At 37.2% G+C, this 26,420-nt stretch overlaps 2 protein-coding genes across 2 annotated transcripts; one reads left to right on the top strand and one right to left on the bottom strand.

Moving 5' to 3' along the window:
- Positions 1–3,385: 3,385 nt before the first annotated feature.
- Positions 3,386–16,381, bottom strand: LOC139143458 (death-associated protein 1 homolog). The gene is made up of 3 exons (XM_070713789.1): positions 16,050–16,381; positions 11,160–11,262; positions 3,386–7,852 (listed from the first exon to the last, which is right to left on the bottom strand). Exons 1-3 carry the CDS (start codon positions 16,105–16,107, stop codon positions 7,690–7,692), a joined length of 324 nt encoding a protein of 107 aa, XP_070569890.1. The 5' UTR covers positions 16,108–16,381; the 3' UTR covers positions 3,386–7,689.
- Positions 16,382–16,480: 99 nt separating this feature from the next.
- On the top strand, positions 16,481–25,415 carry LOC139143457 (pre-mRNA-splicing factor CWC25 homolog). Its single transcript, XM_070713788.1, has 9 exons — positions 16,481–16,816; positions 17,451–17,623; positions 18,338–18,577; positions 19,284–19,353; positions 20,310–20,501; positions 21,543–22,336; positions 23,593–23,692; positions 24,072–24,133; positions 24,587–25,415. Exons 1-9 carry the CDS (start codon positions 16,799–16,801, stop codon positions 24,693–24,695), a joined length of 1,758 nt encoding a protein of 585 aa, XP_070569889.1. The 5' UTR covers positions 16,481–16,798; the 3' UTR covers positions 24,696–25,415.
- The last annotated feature ends 1,005 nt before the right edge of the window (positions 25,416–26,420 follow it).

Here is a 26,420-nt window from a genome sequence, read left to right as displayed (position 1 = left end):
TAGACACAGGCGCTTAAACTGTCGCTACGCGAAGCCGGCCTGTATACCGGAGGAGAAAACAGGCCGGCTTCGCGTAGCGACAGTTTAAGTTTTTCTCGAGGGTCTATCAGGTCTATGGTTTAAGCGCCTGTGTCTATCTGTATACAGATAGAGGTGAAACTGCCGAATGCTATATTTGTAATTAGGGACATTTGACAGTAATCAAGCTTGGAGACATTGCCTGGTGGTCATTGTTAAGTTCTTTATTGGTTTTCATATTCGTAGATATCTGTTCGGCAGATTTCATTTTCGAATGCTGCGTACGCTTTACACTGCACTACACTACATAGCCCTGCGTACGATGCTGTGTGTTCCGCTACAGCTAATAGCCCCGCTCACCAAAAGCTGTAGCGGAATACACAGCATCGTACGCAGGGCTATACACTACAGTACAGTACAACGATGATTGGCAAAGCCCGATAGAAAGGGTGAACGTTCACGTCTGACGTAAACACAAAATTGGTCGGGCTTCGCTCCATGGGCAATCACATACATGATCCCTCAGACAGGAGACACTACAAAAGTTTTTATGATCAATTTATTGATTTCCATTTTCACAGATCTGATCACGGTTCGAGCACCTGAATAGTCAATCAATTGATTGATTGATTGATTGATTGATTGATTGAATAGTACCACTCCGGTCACGAGCCGCCATATTGATTTAAGAAATTACGGATAGTTTTCAATCGGATTCGAACCAACAACATACGGCATCAGTCGCCTAGCTGAGAGGCCACAGACAGAACCGCTCGGCTAAATCTCCACTCCCAAAAAAGAGTGGTTCAATAGCCGGCTATTAAAGTTGTTACATTTTCTGACTGAGACCGCTCAACACGTTGTAGAGTTCGTGAAGCACTCACGCACGCATGCTCACAATCATACATCGCACATACACACTTTATCGTGCGCAAAGGACTGTGGGATCGGCTGAAAATAATTCGAGCAAACACATATAATTAATTCGAGCAAACACATATAATTAATTCGAGCGAACACATATAATTAATTCGCTCAAACACATAATTAATTCGAGCGAACACACATAATTACTTCGACCGAACACAAAATTAATTCAAGACACTAGTAGAAATTAATTCTAGCACACATTAAATTAATTGCAGCACATGAAAACATTTTGAACCCAAAATTAATTGAAGGAATTAATATATTAAATCTAGACTACATAAAATTAATTCCGGCACATAAAAAACATATAAATAATAAAATTAATTACAGCAAAGATAAGCAGAAATAATTAATTGGAACACATAAAATTAATTCGGCATGACTACACAAAATTAATTAAAGCATATAAAAATTAATTAAAAGAAACGTATAATTAATTCGAGGTGCTAGTTAATTATTTCCAGTCTACATAAAATTAATTCTAACATACTAAAATTAATAAAACATAATTTTGACCAGAACGGACCCCCATAATTTTGCCTCGCGAGGAAAAATATCAAACATGTTGAGCATTTTGCTCAACGGCTCGCGAGGAAAAAAGCTCTTGAAAAATCTCCCGCAACCAGAAAAATACCGCAATTATACGGTGTCGCTCAAATTTGATCAGAATTGGTATATACCAGTATGGGTTACCAATGTTGTTTCTATCTGTTCAGTGGAGGAAAATTCTACGTTGATGTTATGACAATGATTTCTGCACAATACAACCAGAAAAACAACAAGAAATATTTAAACCAGAAAAACAAGAATGACAAAAGTAATTAAGGTCTAACTTTAGGTACTGGAGGTCAACTTTAGCAAAATGCATAGCAGAAACAAGCCCCTCTTAGTTTAGTATAAACGGTCTTCCCCCATCTACTGTCTATGGTTGCAGCTGGTCTGTTAATATGTAACAGTTCATAAACAATGACAGGAAATGAGTCAAGATCAGTGGAGTTTGCCTGTTTCTCACTGCCATGCCTCCTGCACATTTGCAGGATTTCACTTTTTCTTACCTCATTTGCACATTTTTGACACTGATGTGTTCATTTGAACAAATTCACATCTCAACCCCTGCATCTACCTGTACACCAAATACTGAGATGGTAGCTTTGGCGGTATGGGAGCCTTTGTGTGTGACGGACATACATCCGCACATACCCACAAATATACAGACATACAGACATGCAAATCAGATGCAAATGAACTGATTCAGCTTATACGATAACCTCACATTGGTACACCAAATGTGAGCTAAAAAACATTTTTTTACTAAAAACTGAAAAAATACAAAAATGAAACATGAAGGATATCTTCACAATATTCATAAAACTGTATAAGAATCACCTAAGGTACTTGCAAACAAATTTTCAAAGCAATCTAAAACAAAGATTCTCGAGATATTAATTCTTGACCATTTTCACATTTTGTAAGCTCATTTGCATAATTTTGGCAATGCAGACTTCATTTGGACAAAATCCCATCTATAGCCCAGGATGCATCCACACACCAAATACCAAGCTGAAATGTGCAGCGGTTTTACGTGTTTTTGATGTTGACTGACATACTGTTCATACGTACATACTTACATACATACATACATACATACACACATACATATACAGACGCCATCGACTTCAGCTTATACGATAAACTCACATTGGTATAACCAAATGTGAGCTAAAAATTAGTTTCTCTTTATTAGAGTCCTTTTTTCACCCATTGGATTTTTGAGCGGAAAAGAATGGAATTAAGACAGACATTTTGAATTAAATGAAACATATCATTTATTCAACTCTACAAGCACCTTAATTTTTGAAGTTTCAAAAATGAAAATTATGTCAAATACCACAGGAAACAAGGCTGTAACTTCAATTTGAATCTACATCTTAATTTAAATCTACCCTGAGAATCACGCCTTATAGAGGGCACTACCATAGTGTGGAGGGTGATCAACCCAAAAGAGGGCGTGTCTATGGCCAACTTGTAATAGTGCACTCTTTTGTTACGTTACGATCGCAATGTTTTAAGATGTCATCGCCACACGAGCAACTGTATATTTTTTCGAAAAACAAGGGGATTTAGAGTACAGGATCTGAATGTCTTTACAACTTTCGTAAGTTTGGACAGTTTAGATGAATTAATCCAGGAACTCAACGCACTGTCAGTAAAACTTATAAATTGCTGCGCGTGTACTTGGCCCATGAGGCTTGGTTGGATTTTTGCACTTCCAAACTTTTGTTTAGGGGAGGGAGGGTTGAGGCCAAAACAATTAGTTGCGTTTGTTGTGCTTTATTTATCCACGGCCCCCGAAGTTGGAGATGAGACATATCATGCACCCTCTTATGATAATATATAACAATGAAGACAATAAAAAATAAACTTCCATTCACAAAGGTTTGTATTTACTGCACCAGTATCTTTATTTGTCTTAGAGACCAACATAATTCCACTTAGTGGCTAGAGTTCTTCCATTCTGATTAACAAGCAGTAGTGTAATGGATGAAACACAGCAGTCTCTCCATTCTTGGAATCACTCCCACTGTGATTTAAGGTGAAATCAAATTTCACAACAGAGGAAAAAAAATCAATCAAAATTTGTGCAATTGAAAACACTGAGTTGCTGCGCACAACTGCCTGTAATATTTTTATCTGCGAAGCAAGCACTAAATCAAAAAAAAATACAGTGGACTTCTTGATCTCTCTTGATATCTCATGCCGTACATGAAATGTTGAAGTTTGATCTTGAGTTGTTTTACTGTGATGCTCATCATGAAATCAAAGCATGGCAAAGTATCAAGGTATTTTCAAGTCTCGAGTTAATTTCTCTAAAAGTTGTTCATTTGAAAGAAGTCTTCGGATTTCTCATCTGGGTTAATACTTGACACTCAAAGCATTACCTTATTGTCATTACAAGCCATAACAAGTTGTACAACATAAATTATATCACCTTTGACCTCCTCTACCCATAGTTCCATTTCTCCAAACAACAGCAATAGGCAAAAAATTGGTAATAATGTACATTTCACGTCAATGTTTCTTTTGCACAAATCTGATTAAAACTTAAATGATAAATTTGAAAAGAGATAGGCAGACAAGCTTCACATTAAAGGAACATGATTTCATCTTAATCAAGATTAGTTAAAAAATCTTGAAAACAATCACTGAAAAGCCAAATCAGTGATTTTGGAAAAACCTTGAAAGAAATAATTTGAAACACAGACACTGCTCAAAGTAAATGACTGAGTTAATGAAGGCTAATTCAAAATACATTATATATTTTTTCTAAATCCCAATTCGATATCTTCCTATTTTATATATTTTTATATGTAATAAAAGCGGGTAAATATGTAAGTAGCCATTTTATTTCTTATTATCTTGCATTTGTTAAGGTTTGTTAGAATGTACCCAAGGACAGATCTTTTGACTCTCAAATTTTCCAATACTTTTCTGATCTACCACTTGTGGGGCTCATTGTACAGCTTTTGGAGTACGAAAAACTTTCAGTCTTTTGTTTATTAAAATTCAAAAATTTCATTTTTCCCCATTTAGTTAACCATGGGATGGCAGCCATTTTCAATTTCAAACATCAGTAAATGTTAGGTAGTTTGTCTCTCAAACTTTGCTTGGTGACCCTCGATTTTTATTCTTGATTTCTTGGTATGAGAATAAAAGAGTCATTAAGGAAAGTTTGAGCAAAGTTTAAGTCTGTTCCTTTTGAGGTGCATACTACCTTAAAACCAACAGTGTTATGCTATTGTTATTATAATTCTTTTATATTACTATTTGTCAAAGAGTTGTACAGTCTATTGTCTTGGCCACAAAAATTCTATCTATGGCTTATCGGATAGAATATTACATTGCATAAATTGTGATTCCTATTGAAGGTTAAAGGTCACTGCTTAAGTCAGAAATCAGTTTGAAGAAGCATGGGAATGCACATTGTTTGAGAATCACTTGTCTATGCCACAATTGGTGGTGTCCATGCATGTTGAAGTGTGAAACCTGTCTATTAAGGACACCTTCAGGAATGGAAAAGTGTCCTTAATATAGAGGTGTCCTTAATAGACAGGTAAAATTCTATTCAAAGTGTAACTTTTGGTTTGATAAATTTGTCCTTAATGAAGAGTGTCCTGATTAGAGAGGTGTTGATACGGTAAGGTTTCACTCTACTTACGAAATGAAGCATCAAAAATGAACTTCATAAAAATGAATCCGTGGCATGAATTGTGTTTTAACATGCCACACATTGAACAAAACCAGTAACACATGGAAATTTATCACTGCACAAATGATATGATATTACTTTTGTTGAAATTTTCATAATTTTTTCTTTAAAGTCAAGTATGTTTTCCACCTCTTCTCCCTAATGTATGCAGTAAAGCAAAGTATAGGCCTTGCAAAGACACCAAGTTGTGTACAATATCCAATGTTATTGTTGACGAATGAATTCAAGTCCGGACTATTATTCAGTAGTCGACAACATATTGGATATTACCATAGACCCTAGGAAAAAAGAGAAAGGCCGTGTTGACAAGGTGAACACTGTACTTTTCAGCATGACCTTGGTTTTTTTCAACAAACAGAAGACAAATACTTGAAAATCGATCAACAGTTGCTATATTTGATTCTCAGCAAAGACAAGGCAGTGGAATCAAAGACTTTGAACGTGATGTGCAGCCTCCTCAATGTTGCTAGACTAAGAGTTAAAACATTTTTTGACAGAAAAAACTGTGCAACATCTCAGTGAGTGAAATCGACTGACAAATCACAAAAAAGAGAGAAATTCATCTTGTTGTTACAATTGGAATGAGTTATTTATCAATTTTAGCCAGCCATTGCCCGATAATGGCTATTTGCACACATAAACTCCCGTATCCGATTTGTACCTCATACAATACAAAGTGACTCCTCATGAACTGTAACCCTCTAACGTCCACATATTGGTACAGCCCTTATTGTTTCCTATGTAACAGATGGACCTCTGCACATTGAAATAAGGATGTGAACATTAAAACCAAAAAATTCAAAATTTTCCAAATATTTAATTTCTTATGAATATTTCATGATTACTGTATGAGAGAAAAATAATAATACGCATATTTGCAAATATAATTCCTTAATGGGAGGCTAGTCATATTTTTATGAAGGCATTAAACAAGTGGAAATTTTTGCTAGAAAATTACAGCAAGACATTGAAGGTTCTAAGAATCTGTACCCAAATCAAGAGATTTGAATTTTATCATACTTTTTAATACTTTTGCGGTCAAATTCAGTGTAAATTTAAATGAGGATATCCATAAATAGCTTACCTATCACTAATCTAGGTAACCCACATCAATTCCCAAAGTATTAGAGTTGGTTCAGTAAATTGCCTGTTGGCAGCAATTCCTCAAAGACAAGATTAGCCAGTATTACATCAAAGTGTTTTTTTTCACAAAAATATTAACCTGCCTTTTTAAATGCCTGATCTTCTCAGCAACACTCTGGGGTAATGGAAACAGAACTTGAGCAAAGCCAACAACTCCAGAGGGCGCTAAAGTTCGTAGGCCCTCTGGAAATAGCAACTGAAAGCACATTGGGAAATCCTAAGAGTACAGCAGACAGTTACAATGAAGGCTTTATACCAACTGTGTCATATTTGTTATCGTATCTATTGCGCTTGCAGGAAATTTTTGAGTAAAAAGCTTTGTAACAAAGTATATATCCTTGTTTAGTGATCTTGTGAGGTTTTTATGCATCTCATCATACAAACTTACATTGAATTTGGCTGTAGTATTTTATATATATCTGAGACAATTTATTTACATCTAGGTGAACAGTAGCCACTGGTGGGTTAGTCTCGTTTAAGCGCTTACCATTTCAAATTCATTCAGCTTACTCCAACACAAGGACATTCATATTGCAGACAATGACTGTATATATTATGACCAACATTTTACTTAAAATTGACAACACTCAATATAAAAGTGGATTATTTTCATGTTGGTGATAATGCATTCCTTGTTGCCGGGAAGGTGATCTATAGCCAGTTGCTGTGAGGGCGCTGTTCAAGCGTTCCAGCTGCATCAATGCCTTGCAACCATCACCTGCGGGGGCGCTGTTCAAGCGTAGCAGCAGCATGCAGTGAAGCATTGCAACCATTATTGATTGATCAATCACTCACACAAAAAATATTTCAGAATGTTTGCAGCACAGCATGATGGAAATTAAACAAAAAAAAATTAGAAGTTTTGAGATTTCCAACAGCAATTTTTTCGAGTGTGTTACGAATTCCATGTTAGTCATTATTTTATGAATCAATAATTTGAACAAGAAAATAAAGATTAACACTACATATAATGTACATGTATATGACAGAGTGTGAGGCTGTATTGCAAGAGTGTACAATACAGCCGACTAAAAGATTTGTGTGACTATGAGAAACTGTTAGCGTATATAAAACACTGCTCTCCCACAACACTGAATAACAATGAAGGGTAGACTTTTTAGGGTTATACCAGTATTTTTGCTATTCGGCAGAAACAAGATGTTGAAAAAATTACTGGTCCACATTTCAGAAAAAAAAATTAATCAAGGCATAAATTTGACGCATTTCTTGAACATCCAATTACAGTGTCCGCACCATTTTCCCGGCAACATGAAATGATTTCAGCCTACACAGAGTCCGTGTGGAAATTTATCATCACTGCACCAACCATTCTATTTGCGGGGCTGTTGAATCGGCATGTTGTGTTTCATTGGTGGATTCCTATTGTCATGTTTGGGAACTGGCTTCTCGTGCGTCACTTTGACCGCTTCTGGGGGGAAGTCCCTGTCACCCTTGGTTACCGCTCCCGCGATAACAACAGACGATTTAGGGGAACTAGTGGAGAAAAAAACACGACAGAACAAGACAGAATTAAGATCTTACCAAGAAGGATAACAAACACATATCATTTCGTGCACCTTTTCCTGTCACTTGAGGAATTACGTGACGCATTTGTACAGCCTTCAACGTAGTTGCCATGACACAATGAATTGAGGTCAAAGTGCAATGCAGACACATCCATAAATGTGGACATTGTACCTTAAGTGTATTGTTAAGGTAGAAGGGCCTTCGGGACAACTATTTGGACTGTCAAACTTTTACAACTCTATATACTGATGTACCACTTATGGGGGTTCATTTTAAAGCTCTTGGAGTAAGAACATTTTCACACTCTTGGTTTTTTTTGAAAATCGAAAATTTCATCCTGTACAGTTATCACAGGCATGGAGGCCATTTTGAATTTCAAACACCGGTGAATGTTAAGAGATTTATTTCTCTAGCACCAAACTTTGCATGGTGACCTCTGATTTTTTTATTCTTGCTTTGAAAGTAAAATTCATTCAAGAAAGTTTAAGCAAAAGTTGAAGTCTCTCACTTTCAAGTTGCTTACTACCTTACGGGCAGTACTTGTATGTTCATGCACCGTTAGGTAAATTTTACTGGGGTTCCACTGTCATGTTACCAGCATTTCCCACTGGGAATATCAATGCAAAGATATCAGGGGACAAAATAAATGTTGCTGGGATCCCAAAACTACTAACATTCACCTATGTACTCAAACCTTAGAAAAAATATTAATCTTTTAGTGATTAAAACAGGATTCAGTTTTTGACATTGGTCACTTTGAGAATATAAGCAGCGCAATATGATATCATAAGACATCCAACTTTTATTTTCAGTTTGGTTTTGCATGATGAAAATTTTCAGTGCTCTCTCTGGAGCATTGCAAAGTCATAGTTTTGTAACATATGGTAATCACAGAGACATCAATCATACATTTATATACAGTATTATGCTAGAACTTTCCATGATGACATCCCAAGCCAGTACATGTACCGGCGGTATATTCTGGAAAGACACACCTTTGCGACATAACATACATTTCATCCTGCAATTTGGCAATTTGCAATCAATGTTTACAGTAGAATGTGTGTTTTGACGCCTATATCAGAAAACTACAGTAAAAGACTAAAAGTTTACTTTTTTAGCCTTGCTGTGACAAGTTTAGAATCACTTATGAAATGTTTACTTTACCCTTTGCACCCTAACCCCCTGGTGACCTATGACATCAAATGGACATTTTTTTCCGAGCCGGGTTCAAAGGGTTAATTTAGTACCTTGTTGCTAGTTAAGTTGTCAGAAACACTACCATCCCAACTGTAAACATACATACATACATACATACATACATACATACGGTACATACATACATACATACATACATACATATGCCGCCGACCTACCATATAAGCCCTCTCTGGTATACATATACCAAATGTGAGCTAAAAACCATAGCATACACGGTAGTTCATGTTTACATACTACATGTACGTGTATATGCAGAAATGTGTACACGCCTATCTCATTTTAATGATAAAAATTTACATTTTGGAGCATCACATTACATCTCAATGGACTGCAAATTTATCTGTATGCCAGCGTAGAGTTACCAAATGATACAAAGAAGTGTGGTAAATTGACTCAAAAATATTACATTTCAGTCAACTTGCACACCGCGGTTGAATTGACTGGCTATGTGCTTTCAGGCCATGCTTTTATTAAAGCTTTATGAAGTTTCATGAAAAAATGTGTGTACTCGATCAATGTCAGCTGCAATATCCACTCATTACGTCCTTCAAATTAAGAAATTAACTGCATCACACTTATAATTTTGAAAACAAAAGTTATACACTTTAACACAAAAAATTGCAACCACACACATATACATGTAACTCAGCAATTCAAATTTAAATGCTGTACTGTACCACTGAGGATCAATATGAACTGCTGTTTTGAAACTGTCATTTCACACTGTAAAAATTAAGAGTCTTTATTCACATACATGCATACATATATACATGTACATGTATTTGTATTGAAAGCTGGTTGGTTGAATTACTACATTTGGTGACTAAAAATGCATGAAAAACAATTACTATAGACTATTTTTAAATCATATTACCTTGATATACATTGTTTTTCTCTCTAAAGATAGCTACATAGCTGTACTGTATGCATATTTTTGTCAACCATATGGCATTATGATAAACTCATGTGATTGCTCACGTGAGACCAGCAAAACATTTGTCACAGCAAAATTCCCTCCATGACACCAGATTCTCCTTGTCAACATTGAGAAAGCCTTACTCTGGACTGGTAAAACATCAAATGAAAAGTACCGTAGTGCTGAAAATAGCTTAATAAGGCACAGAGAACTAAAATGACACGTTCTCAACAAGTCATTATTGATGACATAGTCCCCGCTAAATACAAATTTGTCGATGTGCAACAGTGAAAGTGTACAAATGTATGCAGTTTCCACGTCCAGAAGTGCCAAATAGGGAAAAAGAATGTAGCTGACAGTTATAGGCTCAATGGCTAACCACGATAAAGAGCATTTTTAAACACATGGAGAAAACATTTTCTTAACATATTACAAGTATACAGCCACCGAGATTCTCTCACAATCCAACATGGCAGTGCACCCTTGCCCTTAACTATTCAAATTCAAGCTCAATGTAGCAGAGCCCTAGAAGCTTGTGTTTTTGACAAACCAATGCCCACACTCCTCTCTCAACCAGACCATAAAAGGCACATAAAATATTGCTGAACAGCATCAAGTATGAAAGACTTTGAGAGAGTCTGACACATGTATTTCCTCTCTGTGCATTGAAAGCTGCCACTTAATTAGTCTGGTCCTGAAGCTGTGGTCTTTGGATAGGTGGGAACAATGCTTTGCACTTAATACGGTATATATTTACACATTTATGCAAATAGGTAGAAATATTGGTGGCATGACTGAGGTAAAGCAGTTTGCTGAATCTATTCCATAACTCGTATCAAATAAACTCAGTAAAGTGTGTACCAAAAGCAGAGTATGAAGGTTAACTGGCTACTGGTAGTAAGAATAGGATGAAACACCATAGTGATTGTTTTTCACAGCGTGGTCCTTCATCATCATATTCATAAATATTCATTGTCAACAAAAATCATGTCCAATAGACCAGCTAGTTGTATTTCACACACAGCAGGTTACACACATACTAAGTCTTGCACAGATATACATGTAGGATCTCTAAATCAACACAAAGTTGCTCAGCCAATCTCCTCATCTCCCAAGTGTTCAGAAATCAAAGAATACCTGGATTGGTCGCCATATTCTTCCACCTCTTCTTTGGTCGGCTTCTCTGGCTTCTCAGGATGTGCGTGTTTACTCTGTGTTATTCTCATCCCGCCAGCCTTCACTGCAAAGAGGGAGACAGAAATATATGTACATGTATGAAGGCATTTGTGTTTCCAACATTTGCTTTGTGCTCCAGGTTTGTGTGCTTCATAGTGTGATGCGCTCATTGTTACAGAAAAGTAGAGCTCAGGATATTACATGTAGCATGCACAGTACATGTCTACATGTATGTGGCCTAAGCCATGCTGTACAGTATCCCTGAACATGTACGTAAAGAAAAAAGCTAATAAAACGACTTCTTTCCAAAATGGACAGTTCATGAATATACACGGTTGTAGAAGTTTCCTAAATCACTCATGCCATAAAGCGTAGATGCTTACAGCTTATTTTTGATGGACACAGTTCATTCAAAAAGTCATTTTTTAAAGACGATGTACATGAACATGGAGAAGATTGCCACAGGAGCCAGTATATACATGTACTAATTAAAAGTCATTTTTGTCATGCAACTATTTTAAAAATATACACTGTACATACATGGCTCGGTCATAATATTGTACATTATATGTTATGGCCCAAACAAGAGACCACATGTACCGGTATGTGCCCTCAGGGTAGATGACCATTTGCCCGATGTAATGAGGGCAATTAATGGTCTCCTGCCTCAAGAGTACATACATGTACAACCTAGTCCCTTGTTTGGGCTATAATATTTCCATTACGTGCTCTCTTACATAGTTTTCACTCAAAATGTTTGGGTTTATTTGCAAATGACAATCATATGCATTAATCAAGGGGTAAATTAAACATCACATTTGAAAATACCATAGCACCAGTGGTTGCATGCAACATGACTACCATTTCTGTTGAGGGATTATAAAATTACTAAACCCATGATACACATAATTTTAATCTCCTTAAAGTCTTTAAAAAAAATGTGATCAATGTAAGCAAGTTTGTGAAAAAAGGGATATGCTTTGACAAACTGAAAAATATATTTCAGGAAAAACCAACAAACATGGTAGTTCAAGGACAAAAGTTGAAAAAGTGGTGGTCTTGTTTATATTTACAGCAAGAAGAGGGCAGAAGAAAGTCCAACATCAGGAGATACAATTATGATCGTTAAAACTCCATACTGGTATGCTACATGTACATGTATTATTTAACTTCATCCTGCAGTAAAGTTAATGAACAGTTATGCAGTAAGTTAATTATGATTGATGTTTAATTATACAGAGTTACATCAGGTTAACGAATAACAAGAACCAATTACAGACTCAGTACGGTACAATGTTGTTGAATGCCGGAAGGCAATACAGCATGAACCTCAGGCACTCAGTGGTTGTTTACATGACAAATTCAATAAAGACCGCACGCTGCATCACTAGTTTAAATCTCTCCTTTGTGTGAACCATTTCACTTCTTTCACTACATGTGTGTGCAGTCTCTGTTCACACTGTCTTGTTTGGGCATACAGTACATACACCTGGAAATCACGGTTCGCCAAGCAATTGTGGGTTTCATAATGGCTCAACATCTACCCAATCACACCACTATCAATGCAATAGTCTATTTTCTGAAATTTATTCCTTAAATCAGTCCATCATGAAGGCACAGTGTGCCACAGTATCTGACAAAGATGCAAGCCCAGTTAAGCAAAGTCTGACCTCTGAAATATTTACAATTTATTCACGCAATACAAATATTATCAACATCAATTAGGTGAGAGCTCAAACAACAAACAAATAAATAGAAAATCATGCAAGATGTACAGACACAACAAATTCATTTAATGACCATGAACATCTACATTTTCAAATATCTTCATTTTCTAACCACATTGATAACATGAGAACAGGCTGTCTTTCACAAAATATGAATTGAGAGGGTACGTGTTTTTGACAAAATGTAGATTGAAGGACATTATCCTGTTTACATGAAAAACAGTACCGTGTGTTTGTTCCTGATCTCTGTTTAACAGTTCAATTTAGGGTGGCATCAGACAAACAAGACATATCTTTGTAGTTAAGCATCTTTTGTCAGTGAATTTAGTTAATCTGTAAATTCACAATTCCAAGAAGCCACTTTTATACTCTTCCGTATATCTACTACGGTTAGGTTAATTGTCTTCCAATAGCTGAATAAAAAATTCTGAAAACATGCAGGTGATTCAAAGTGTTTACAGCACTGCGTTATCTGGATATCAATTGAAATATGCTTGGCTAAATGAGACAAAATTCAAACTAAATCAAGTTTCTATTGACTCTGAATATGGCATTAAAATTGTTTAAGACATGCTGTGATATGTCTTAATTATACTGTAATTGCTCCAATCAATCACATCAAAATAACCATCACCCTGTTTTCAGTTTCTACAGCCAAAATTCTCGCCTCCAGTGGGTCAACAGGTACACCTTCTGGAGGTCGATGACCAATATCACCTGCTCCAGAATCTTATCAGCATTAATGAAGTGTCATTCATGCTGCATTGAATGATGGGAGAATTTCCTCGAGGTATAGAAAATTGTCAATAAGTGTATTCCTGTAAATTTAGCATTAATAACTCAGTACATTACGGAAAATAAAGCTACCTGACCTACATTTTCCATATGACAAATGGGTGATTGCATTGTATTTACACGGAATAAACTGCAATATCCTACAGTATATATTACTACGTAGTACCATTTACATGTCAATGTTAATATTTACCGAGGTGTTTGATTACTCATTAAGATATTGATGATTGATAAGCATCAATATTACCGGTAATACAATCTGATTAAAATCAGATGTAGAGTATGGCGATGTCTTTCTTATGCGTACGCAGTATTCTCTCACTGTCGCCTCTCACAGCGAAAGAATACCGCGTACGCATAAGAAGACATCGCCGTACTCTACATCTGATTTTAATCAGATTGTATTACCGGTAAACTTCTTTACTTGTGAGTCAAAATCCCACAAAGAAATTGTTGACGTTCACAACAAGCCATGGCAAAAATGATATGATTCAGAAGAAGAAATGTACAATAAGTGCAGACACTTCGCCACTTGTAAGTCAAGAAGCTATCGATCTAGAGGTCACATGCCTGTCTTTAAGACTTCATTTTTATCTTGATATCAGATTTAAACGTTACCCGCCCTCTTTCTTTATTTAGTTCTGCATCCACTGCTTTCAAGAGAATACAGTTACAAATGATGTCTGAAGGAATATTACATGGTATCCATTTTGCTTTGCTTTGCCTTTGCCGCTCTATAATTGTTTTCAGCGATGAATTTTGATGTCGAGAAATCATAGGAGAGAGAGTTCAATATGTGCTGTACTCATCAATGCTTATCACATTGACGGTTTTTATCCTACAAAGCATCAACAGGGGTCATAACATGTTTTTTGGTGAAAATAATTGACAGGTAAACAGCTTGAGTCAGGAATGAATTTATTTCTGTAGACATAAGTGTCGGTCGTCACATAATCTGGTCATAAAATGCAACAGTTTTGTTTCCTTCACAGTTACTCTAAAGTAATTGTGATTTTCTGCCATCTCACAGTCCACTGCGGTCCAAATCGTATGGTATGATGTCTGTTTAAAGGTACAGATATCATAACAATGAATTTAAGACCTTCAGAGTTCAAAGGTCACCCAGCATACGTCATTGTCTCCATTGGAAAAACCTTGGTATGAAATTTAGCACACAATGTTGTTTTGACAGTACACATTTTACTGTCCTCATTTCAAGCACAGAGCTCCTGTGTAATACAGGTATTGTATCCCTGAAGGTCATGAACTTAGGGTGACCTTGCTCTGCAAAGTGAGAAACTGAGAGTAATCATAGTATATTTTTGAGTTGTTATCTACAGGTGAGAACAGTGCTGTGCACTTTATACGTATTAAAATTAATCATTGCTGTATGTTGTTGTGTTGTTTTTTTTATTATTATCAGTGAATGATTAAAAATGGAGGATTGAGGCTCCATTTTCAGCTGTAATATTTTCCTGGTTTTTTTTGTTCATGGCACACAGTTCTTGTTTTACTCCTAAGATCAGGTCCAAATGCCTTGATTTCAACTTGTGAATATAGCCTACACGTGCCATGTTTGTTACTGAATGTCAGTCCAGGATATGAGTTATTTATTTGTCAACAATAACACTGTATGATTCATACAATGTTTTTCACGTCATAATGAGAAAATGTATGTTTTATGAAACAAATAATGACAACGCTATGAAGTAGAAAATATAGTTCCCTTATGAGTTGTTCATAAAATCAGTCTACCGAACACCATCTTAAACCTTCATGGTAAAACCAAAGCCGCCGCTGTATTTATTGCAAACTATGTAAATTGTAATGTATATGTAAATGAAAAAAGCCTGGACTGGCCACAGAAAGAGTTATCGAGTGGGCGTGGTTACCATTTGAGAGAACGTCCAGATGTTGCGATTGAATTTGAAACAGGGTTCTCCAGTCCACCGTGTACCAGTGACGTAGAGACCCTGCTTGCATATGGTCGCAATAGATCATTATCAGTATTGGCATATTTCTTCAATATGGTAGAAAATGACAGATATACAAAGATGGCCAGTCGGAAATGGCGCTCCTAAAAGGTGCAATGGCCAATATCCAAGAACGGGGCATAATTTTATGTAGCGGAAATTAAGCTGTTATTCAAGGTCGCCGTGAGAAGACCACGAGGTCGCGTCAAGCAAACCCTCTGCGCCACTAAGCTGGTTCAGTGCAAAGCAAAACCACTGCCACACGATGCGACAGCGACCAAAATTTAAATAGGGCTTTGTTTCATCGTCCACGTTTTTCCGTTCGGTAAACAATGAACAACACAAGACTTTCTCACCTGCAGGTGCCCGGCCACCTTTAAGCTCTGGATCCTCCGAAACTCGAGCTGACGACATGTTAAAAACGGATGCTTCCCAACTACAGGCTTCGCTTCTTAATCGTCGGAGCACGATATTGCAATCATCCGCTTTTGACTGTACAGTTTATCACTTCCTGGCCCAGATATTTGCTGACTGGCCAATCTTTTCATCAGCCGGGGAATTGATGACGTTCTTTACAAAATATAATCTTAACTGAAGGCTTAAAATAGAACATTGAATGCATAAGACGCAATTCAACTCTGTCGAATACCATTTTATTTTCTTCATGGTTGAAGAAAGGAAATTTCATGAGTTCTTTTAAAATTCTTGTTGTCAATACATTGTAATCGCAGACAGCTACTACCCATTTACCAATGGTATGTACCTCAACCTTTCACCTGTGACCTATGTCAGCTTCGGGACGCCATTTGCTGATTTTGATTTTGTTTGTGTGTTCGTGTGACGACGTTGGTTCCATTCCTTAACAAAAAATTGGTCGGCAATATTGTAAACCCGTATCACCCTTATACGGACAGACAAAGCTCTGACCTCAGTGTGTGATAGTAATACTTACCGGGTGCGATAAAACTGTATTAGATCCAAGTGAATATCGAAGATAGAAGCGCGAATGTAACGCAGCGAGGACGTACGCAACCGGAAATCAATACCAACAAGTTACAACCTTTCATTGTGGCGTTTTTTAGTTTGAATAATAAGAACTACGATCATGGGTGGCGGAGATTTGGTAAGTGTTCTAATCTTTTTATTCGATAGATCCGTAAATTAGCAGACTGTCTTCATACCTCTGATAATTTTCTGGCAGTTCAGTGAGTAAAGGACTGAATAACAAAAATATCCTTGTTCAACTTGCTTGATAATGAAAATACTCCTCAACCAGAAGTTCAGATGACATCCACAGCCCCTTTACATAAAATGAATTTTGTACTTCAGAGACTGGTGTTTTTCTTTGTCAATCAATGTAGCCTACGGTTCCTTCAGATTAAAAACATTACACATGTATTGTGTTAGGTGTTGAGCAGTGAGAGAGACAAAGACAGACAGACAGAGACAGACAGACAGAGAGCAACATAGTGTACATGCACAGATTGCCCATATGAAAATGTCTCAAACATCAAAACTGATGTTAATACCTCTCTGCTACTTTCAATCCAAAATAAGTTTCTTCATGTATCATAGATCAAACTGAGCTTTCATGAATTATGCATTTCAGTATTTTGATAAAAAACAAATCTGGGTACATGTATTTTAGTGTTGCACCATTGATATACTCTTTCAAGTGCCACATTAAAATGCAAGTACACTATATCAGTGGAATTTGCAGTGATACATTGTATTTTGTTTCCGTGCCTGCCTTTCAGAATATGAAAAAGAGTTGGCACCCGCAGACTATGCGGAACATAGAGCGGGTGTGGAAGAAAGAGGAAAACCATGCTGCTGAGCAGAAGAAGATTGAGGAACTCCAGAAAGAGCTGGCTGAGGAGAGGGCCAGGGAAGAAATGCAACGATATGCAGAGGACACTGGTGCAGTCAGGTGAGGTCATTCTATACAATGTATGTAGGAACACTTACACTTTGTAGAATTATTTTACCCTCATGGTGCCCTTGTGTATTTTTTTTTTTCAGAATCCGAGTAATTTTAACCCAAAGACCAGTTTTAAATGTGAATTAGGGATGTACAGATTAATGACAATCATCCACCCTTTCACCACTGGAATTTGGTCCATTCCCAATTGTTTTCTATAGGGTAGGCCATCCTAGATACGGCTACCGGGGGATGGAAGGCCAAAGGAGCAAATCGGTTGAAGAGCCACTTTCCCAGGGGAAAGCACAGGGTCCCCAAAACAGATTACTAGCCCAGCCTCAGTTTTCAACTTGCCTACTAAGTCAACAATTTAGTGACCAGATGAATAATTTGCCAGTCTATAGGGCTACATGTAGCAAAACTCTTCTGAGCTGAAAACCTGCGAGCCAATGATAACTTTAGCTGGTGAATTTTCCTCATGCCTGGAAAGATTAATATGGATGATAATGTGATTTTTGCATTGGAATAGATAGACAGACACAATCAACAGATTTGTTTTGTTCTATAAATGTTTCAGGTTTTGACTGTCATATTTTTTCCACTTTATTCTGTTGCGCAGTGAAATGCATTTGCCATACATCCTACCACGAACATGTCAAACTGATCCCGTTGAGTTTGTAAAACAGCAATCATGAATTTTTGATCTTCACATCATATTGACAGCAAGGGGAAAGACAAGCTGGACTGGATGTATCAAGGAATGGGTGGCATGGTCAACAGAGAGGACTACCTGCTGGGCAAACCGGTAGACAAGGCCATAATGGACATCAACAGTGGCAAGACGGAAAACGATGAACAACAGGGAAGTTCCAACAGTGTGGGGGCAATCTTTGAAAGTTCCGGTGTCAACATGGCTATTGACATGGCAACCAAGGTCCGCGAGGATCCTCTCTTTGCAATAAAGTAAGTCTGTCACAGTATTTTACAACATTCAATGGTCATTCTCAGCCCACAGTGTACTGAATTTGGCATGTACATATAATCGTACATCATACCAGTGGAACAAAATGCTCAGGTCTTCATTAAATGTACATGTGTGGTTACTAGGCGTAATCAATTTATTGTGGCCACTAAGATTGCCAACTTGCAAATTCGACAATCACATTTTCATCTACGTGTATGTGCAAGGTCTTGATGGGAATGCCCATCCACAATTGTATTGCTTTCCATGCAGGTCCATGGAAAATGACAACATACATGTACATTGTACTGTGTATGCCAACACTTTGGGAAATTTGTCCGCCAAAGAGTATTTGCCTTCAGCTTTACATGATTGTACACTGTACGTGCAATCTGTCGATCTGGTTAAATTATATAAACTTTAGGTTTTATACACTGCATAGTGCTGCTAGCTTTCCAAAAGTAGATGAAGGTAACGCACCTCCTTCACCATCTGTACACTGTATGGATTGATGCAAATCTTTGGTGAATGTGTAATTTTGATTCATCAGCAACAAAATTATGTCGGGCTACAGATTGTGATGAAGTAGGTATTTGCTGAAACAAGAACTTATGTGTCAATTCATAGCTTGTGTATGAGACGCAGAACGGCATTCAAATCAGTTTGGAATGAATTTGTACATGACATGTGATGAATTTTTTCCTGCAGGAAGCGAGAAGAACAAAGTAAAAAGGACCTACTAAACAACCCTGTGAAAATGAAACAGTTGCAAGACATGGTGAGCACATTCATGTGATTTCTCAGTTTTTTGTAGTTTTTAGTCAACTATACACAAAAAATGGAATATCTTGCTTTACACTTTACAGTACGGCACGTACATAAAAGATGACCACAAAATGTGGATGAAGTTCAACCAGTTGAATGGCAACAGTGATGGATAAAACATTTTGAATGATGAAAGTATGCATGCAGTGTTATCGTTCAGTATTCTCCCAGGAATTTCGTATCCCATGGTTACTCATTACTCATAACATTATGAATAATTCTTACGTCAATGAATTTCTATTGTTTTACCAACATTAAAAAGTAGTCACCACTATGCTTCAATTGCTCTGGGAGAACCCTATCATTGCATACAACATTAAGGTAGTATGCGCTTTCAAAGTGAAAGACTTAAACTTTTGCTCAAACTTTCCTCAGGGAATATTTCAAGAATAAAACTCAGGGGGTCACTATGCAAATTTGGTACCAGAGAGGCAAATTACCCAAGATTAACCAATATTTGAAATTCAAAATGGCCGCCATCCCTGATGATGTGTTAACTTTTTGAAGAAAAATAAAATGCTCGATTTTTGAAAAACTAAGACAGTGATAAGTTTTCTTACACCGCGAGCTTTAAAATTAGCCCCCACAAGTGGTAGATCGTAAAAGAATTGTCAAAGTTTTAGAGTCCAAGTATCTGTCCCCGAGGCGCATTCTACCTTAATTCACGAGTCAGCAATAAAACTGGATAGGAGACACATGCAATCTATGATGACAGAGTAAACAATAAGCAAATTAACCTGATCATGGAAGCAGGACAAGAAACTAGTCAGAATACAGTACATATACAGTACAGTACAGTACAGTGCAAAATACATCAGTAGTTACAGCTTAGTTACAGTTGTAGATTCACTACAAACTGTTGCAAGATGAAAACACTAAAAGAGAGAAGCTGTTCCGTCCTTTCTCCAGTTGAGGAAAAACCTCAGCAAGAAAGACAGGAAAAAGAAGAAGAAGGAGAAGAAGAAACACAAGAGATCACACAACGATAGCAGTGATGAAGACAGCCACAGAAAACACAAACACAAGATGAGGAGACACAGTTCATCGTCTGATGGAAAAGGATCCCCGGAGAAAGCCTACAGACCAGAGGGATATGGATTGGTATGTATTGCTGGAGTATCTGTGGCTTGATCATGCATGCATGTAGACTTTCTGCAAGTTTTTGTCATTTTTGGAACACATCATTTATGCTCCCCAGGCAATACCTGTCTGCATCCTGATATTTTTCAAATGTTTTACACAAAATACATTGTGCTCATGATTTCTTGTGTCGGGCCATACATCAAGACCATCCAGCATTGAATTTTAAGGCCAGTACCCCTTGAAAATCTGTTATCTCAGGGTATAGCGACTATATGCATGTAATCTAGTACTAGTAGTTACACTACAGACAGTAAAATGTACTGTAGACAGTTGATTAAAAACTTTGACTCGCACCTACACTGTACATGTACTTGTATGTGTATGTTGCCACTGTGGCAAAGTTATCTCCAGTAATGCCAACTTAAAAGAATATTATTTGTGATACATGTATTTACTGATAAAATCTATAGTTACCATATGTACAAGTATCTATCATTTGAATCCATGAAAATAACAATTAGCTTATAGTCCAGTTTACCCTGTCCATCAACTTCATGAGATCGTAGGTGTCTGTGTCATCAACAGAGTGTTGCCTTACAATGATGATTACCCCTTTCACTAACATGGTTTAGCCCAAACACATTGTTCTCATTGGTAATTGCGAATCTGTTTACACGGAATAGGAGCAAACAGGTTAAAAAAGGGCACTATTTCAGTGTTGAGAACTGAATGAAGTCTTGAGGTTCAGTTAAAAATGCATATACCTCATTCTCAAGCAAAGCTTAATTAGCTTCCAATGGATGGTAACCGAATTTTGCGTACGTCTCATGACATTACATGAGACACAAGCAGAAAATATTCTATTGCCTGCGGCCAATAAGGTTCCTATGATATACATGTCAATGATTGAAAATAATTTACTGTAGTGCTTTCATTTGTGTTAAGTTGTAGACATTCCATTTTTTTGAAGTGTTGATTTATTGTGCATAGAACAGTGAAGGTACTAGCAGTACATGTAGGAACCAAAATGTTATCTAAAGCGAAATATTGTCATTTCAGATCTCAAAAAAGAAACACTCAGGAAGGGAAAGATCACCAGGAGCCAGAGAGGGAAGATACAGTAGTGGTAGGAGTACACACGAAAGAGATACACACCGTACACAATCTGGTTCATACAGTGATAAGTATGGGAGCAGACATAGGGAAAGGGAGAGCTCTGGGCACAGGCAGTCAACAGAAGAGGTCAGGAGAGACAGACATAGGGACAGAAGCCATGACAGGCAGGGTAACAGAAATGGCAACAGTTATGACAGGAGGCAAGACCGACATAGTCGTCAATCACAAAGTCAATCTCCAGTGAGGAGGAAAGAACGGGAGCGATCAGAGTCTCCGGCTAGAAGACAGAGATCACCACAGAGGTACCGCAGCAGATCTAGGTCTCCAGTGAGGAGGAAAGGAAGGGAGCGATCAGAATCTCCAGCCAGAAGACAGAGATCACCACAGAGGTACCGCAGCAGGTCAAGGTCTCCAGTGAGGAGGAAAGGAAGGGAGCGATCAGAATCTCCAGCCAGAAGACGGAGATCACCACAGAGGTATCGCAGCAGGTCAAGATCTCCAGTGAGGAGGAAAGGAAGGGAGCGATCAGAATCTCCAGCCAGAAGACGGAGATCACCACAGAGGTATCGCAGCAGGTCAAGGTCTCCAGTGAGGAGGAAAGGAAGGGAGGGATCGGAATCTCCAGCCAGAAGATACAGTTCACCACAGAGGTACCGCAGCAGGTCAAGATCTCCAGCTGGGCGTCAGCGAAAATCCAGAAGTAGATCACCGCAACGTGGGCCACAACAAAGTAAAAAGTAGGTGGCAGTATCTAACAACAATCTTCTTAATGGGTCAAACCTGGACCACAGTTCAAACACAAAACCATGTGCACAAACTCGCACGGAAGTACCTGTATTTCGGTATGCGTTTCTACATGTGGATTTGTTTGTACTGCCATCACATCATCTCTTAGGCGTACTAAGTCTGTGAAACAATCTCTCTTTTTTTTCCGAAGTAGAACCATTTTGAGTGCCTGACTTCCCAAAAAATGCATTCATACATGTACATGCAAAGTGTATTCATGAGCATTGTTTCAGTTTGCAAATCATCAAAAAATGAATTATTATCAATGGAGAATATCCATCGGTCTAAAAAACCTTGCAGTACTGCAATAAATCAATCTTGACAAATAGCACGTGGGACAGTGCCTTTTCAAAGCATGGATTTGTACCAGTGTGTCAACTCTGTAGTGCACTTGGTCCAAAGTCCACAAAAATACATCTTTGATAGTGAGTCACTGTCAGATTTGCTAACATGGATGTGTATTAGTGTTACAATGTGCTTTAACTTAAGCACGGGATGTTGAAGTTGTATTACTGTAGTTGAAGTAAATGTGTTCGTCACAGACTTATATCTTTGCAGCAAGACAATGGTGAATGCAGCCATGAATGGTGCACGATTAGTGTGTTGGGAATGTATTTTTGCACAAATTGTTTGAGTGTCACTAATGAAATACTAGTAACAGTCCACAGTAATAAGTAACTGGGTTTTTTTTGTATGTAAAATAATATTTTACAAATGGCAGTTGAATCAAATTTTGCTGATGTAATCAGAGGATTCTCTTTTGAATCAAAGAAACGGGAGACAGTTGGAAATCATGCCATAGCAAAATGATCTACATGTATACATGAATACATGTATTTTCCTCTGTTATACTTAAAAGAAACAAGTTGTATCAATGACCTCAACATGTGACTTTTGCATGTACATGTACCTTTTCTGAGAATACAGATATTGAAAAAAAATCAGAATTTGCACTACCTGTACTTGTACAAGTACAAACCTTTGAGTTACATTTTCATGTTCTCAGGTACAACTGTCCCAGTGCAGTGGGAACACAGTTGAAAATACCAAATTGAACTTCCTGGAATGAATGTACATGCCAAATTGGAAGTCTCTTTGCATTTTCCAGTATAGCTTCATATCTCGTACATGTATCATAGTTTTATAATTTACAGGGGAGTAATTGCCTTTTGATAATCCAATTGCCTTCTTGGTGGTTACTTTGAAGGAAAGCCAACGCAGAAGAAATGGAGAGAAGAAGAAGAGAGATGATGGAAAATGCAAAATGGCGAGATGAGCAGAGAAAACACAGGGTACAGCAGTACAAGGTAAGAAAATAAGTGTGGCGACAGGCATCTCCACCACATGTTTCCATTGGAGCATCTGCTGTGCAACCTGATTAAAATCCGTTGTAGAGATGGGTCAGTCTGTTACGCTATCGTACTAGGGTCTTTATTTTTTATACGATAGCATAAAAGACTGACCCATCTCTACATCAGATTTTAATCAGATTGCTAATGGTGAAGTTGAGGGAGGGGCTGACTTGAAACCGGATGCAGTCTGACGTGTGATGAACATGCACAACATTGGAACAAACATGTAAAAACACTGAGTGTTTACATTACTTTGCAAGTAAAAGTGTATAATGTATATTGCGCATATTAACAACTGGTGACTGGCATTTTGCTGTTCTGTGCATCATTGTAGAATGAAGATGAGCGAGAAAAAGAGATGGAAAAGAAGAAATCCAAGGATGCTGAGTTTTTACAGTGAGTGATTTCATTGACAACACAGGATCAAATTACAATGCATATACTATCTAGCTCAATGGAACGCACATCTTTTATTATCTAAGTTTTTCGAAATAAAAAAATTTATTTTCTCTGTAGAGTTAATACAGAGGTGGCACCAGTGTTGAATTTTAAATATCAGTAAATGATAGGTAATTTGTTTCTCTGGTACCAAACTTAACATGGTGCCCCCTGATTTTTATTCTTGATTAGTAACAAAATGGTTGAAAGTTTCACTGAAGAAAGTTTTGAGCAAAAGTTTGGTCAAGGTGCATACTACTAAAAGTCTCAATCAAGCCAGACTGATGAAGTTCAAGACGTTTCAAAGTGGAAAGATTAATGTTATAGGCTTTGAAGGCAAGAGCTGGAATGTAGTTGCCAATGTGATTGCACTGCATTCAAATGTTTACCATGTTTTTTTTCTTTTTTCAGACCACTGAAATTACCAGCCTCACTGTCCGTGGAACAGAGAATTAAAAGCAAGATAAATTCTATTCAGAGGACAAATGCAGCTTTGGACAAGAACTTTGCCAAAAGATAATATCAGTTTCCAACAATCAAGTTTTTATGTGTATTAACCCTTTGGGCGCCAAAGTCAATTTTTGTTGCCCTTATAAAATATACCTCAGTCAATTTTTGTCAGATTTTTGCCAAAATTTCGATAAAAACTGTGCCCAATGAAATGTTGTGCCCATTTGGTCCAAAAGTATCAAAAAAATTACAGAAAAATTCATAAAAATTAGCAAAATGTTGCACTGAAATTTTGGTGGGAAAAAGTACAGCACTCAAAGGGTTAATAACATTTAGTTTTCCTATAGCAGTATTAAGAAAAAAAGAGAGAAAATTCATACAAAAACAGAACAATCCTATTTTGTGTAAATATTATGAGTTTGCTCTTTTGAAATCAAATCTTGAGAAAATTTGGCTTCTCATTTATAACGGAATGATGTTTCCAGAATCTCTGTATACAATTCTGGTGTACATTTTTGAACAATCACAGATGTACGTACATTCCCATTCAAGGCATAGAAATTGTTGATGCATACCTGCAGGGTATGCCGAAAACAAGTTAGTGTCTTCTGTCCATATTTTCATCGATTTTTTTCACTGTAATGCATCAAACACCACATATGTTGTCACTGGAAGTGGAACCATATCCTGTATTCTAGCTTTTTCCATGACACTTCCCTGGAGTGTACATATAAGTTATTCACCATTAGAAATCTTTAATAAAAGTTTGTCACCATATGTCCAACAAAAATACAGTGTCAGACATCTTAAATTCTGTAGTCCCTTTAGTCGACTGTGCTTGAACAATGCAGAATGTGACTTTGGTTAATAATGTTATCTACCATTGAACATTTTTTGAGTTCAAAACTATATAATATATAGAGGAGCCATACCTGTGAAAGATCAGCACCAAGAATCCTGTGGCATACCAAAACGCCTCAGAGAGGGTTTTGAGAATTGAAGTCATAGCATTGACATTGATATACCATACATTGCCAGATCACTTGTATTAGAAGTATATATTTAACCATGTTTCTGGTGTTTGGAGAATAACTGTTGTTTTGATATTGGTCCTAAATTGCATAAAAATAATTATTACAATTCAAATAGGATATTCTCCTCTTGGTCTTTCAACCCTGAAGGAGAGGTGGTTACATAGGTCAATCTTTGAAGCACCTTTGTTGGAAGCTACAAGGAAAACTTGGGAAAGTTTGCAAGTATTTCAGCAGGAATTTCACCAGAATAAAAAGAAGCGCGATGTGTTGTACAGACTCAGTACACCCAAGAGATCACGTGATCATACAAACAAACCAACATGTGTACAAACGCTTAAAGAAATACAGGTATATCTATGTGAGTTTGCACACATGGATTTGTTGGTACCGTGGTCCATTTGAATTCTGGATTTGACCTATTTTTGACAACAATCAAAACCTCTGACTGAATGTACCAATACAATTCAGTGCACAGGTACTGAGATTAGCTTTCATGTATATTCTATCTTTAACAAATGATTTTGATATGTTTGTTCAAAAAGGGGGTTTCAATAGCTTCTTATGAATTACAAGACTTACCGTCTCACAACACTTGAATTCTTTAGCATCACTCATAAATTAGAGTAATGAATTCATTTATTGAAACCAGCATGCCAATATATCACCTACTCGAGGTAATACAAAACCAAATTGCTCGGCAAGAGTGAAGATCAGAGGGCATAGATCACATTTCCTATTATATAAACCCCCTTTCACCACAA

Source organism: Ptychodera flava, chromosome 11 (genome assembly GCF_041260155.1).
Source record: "Ptychodera flava strain L36383 chromosome 11, AS_Pfla_20210202, whole genome shotgun sequence".
In the NCBI taxonomy this organism is placed as follows: Eukaryota; Metazoa; Hemichordata; class Enteropneusta; family Ptychoderidae; genus Ptychodera; species Ptychodera flava.
This window is presented reverse-complemented; position numbering and strand designations above follow the sequence as displayed.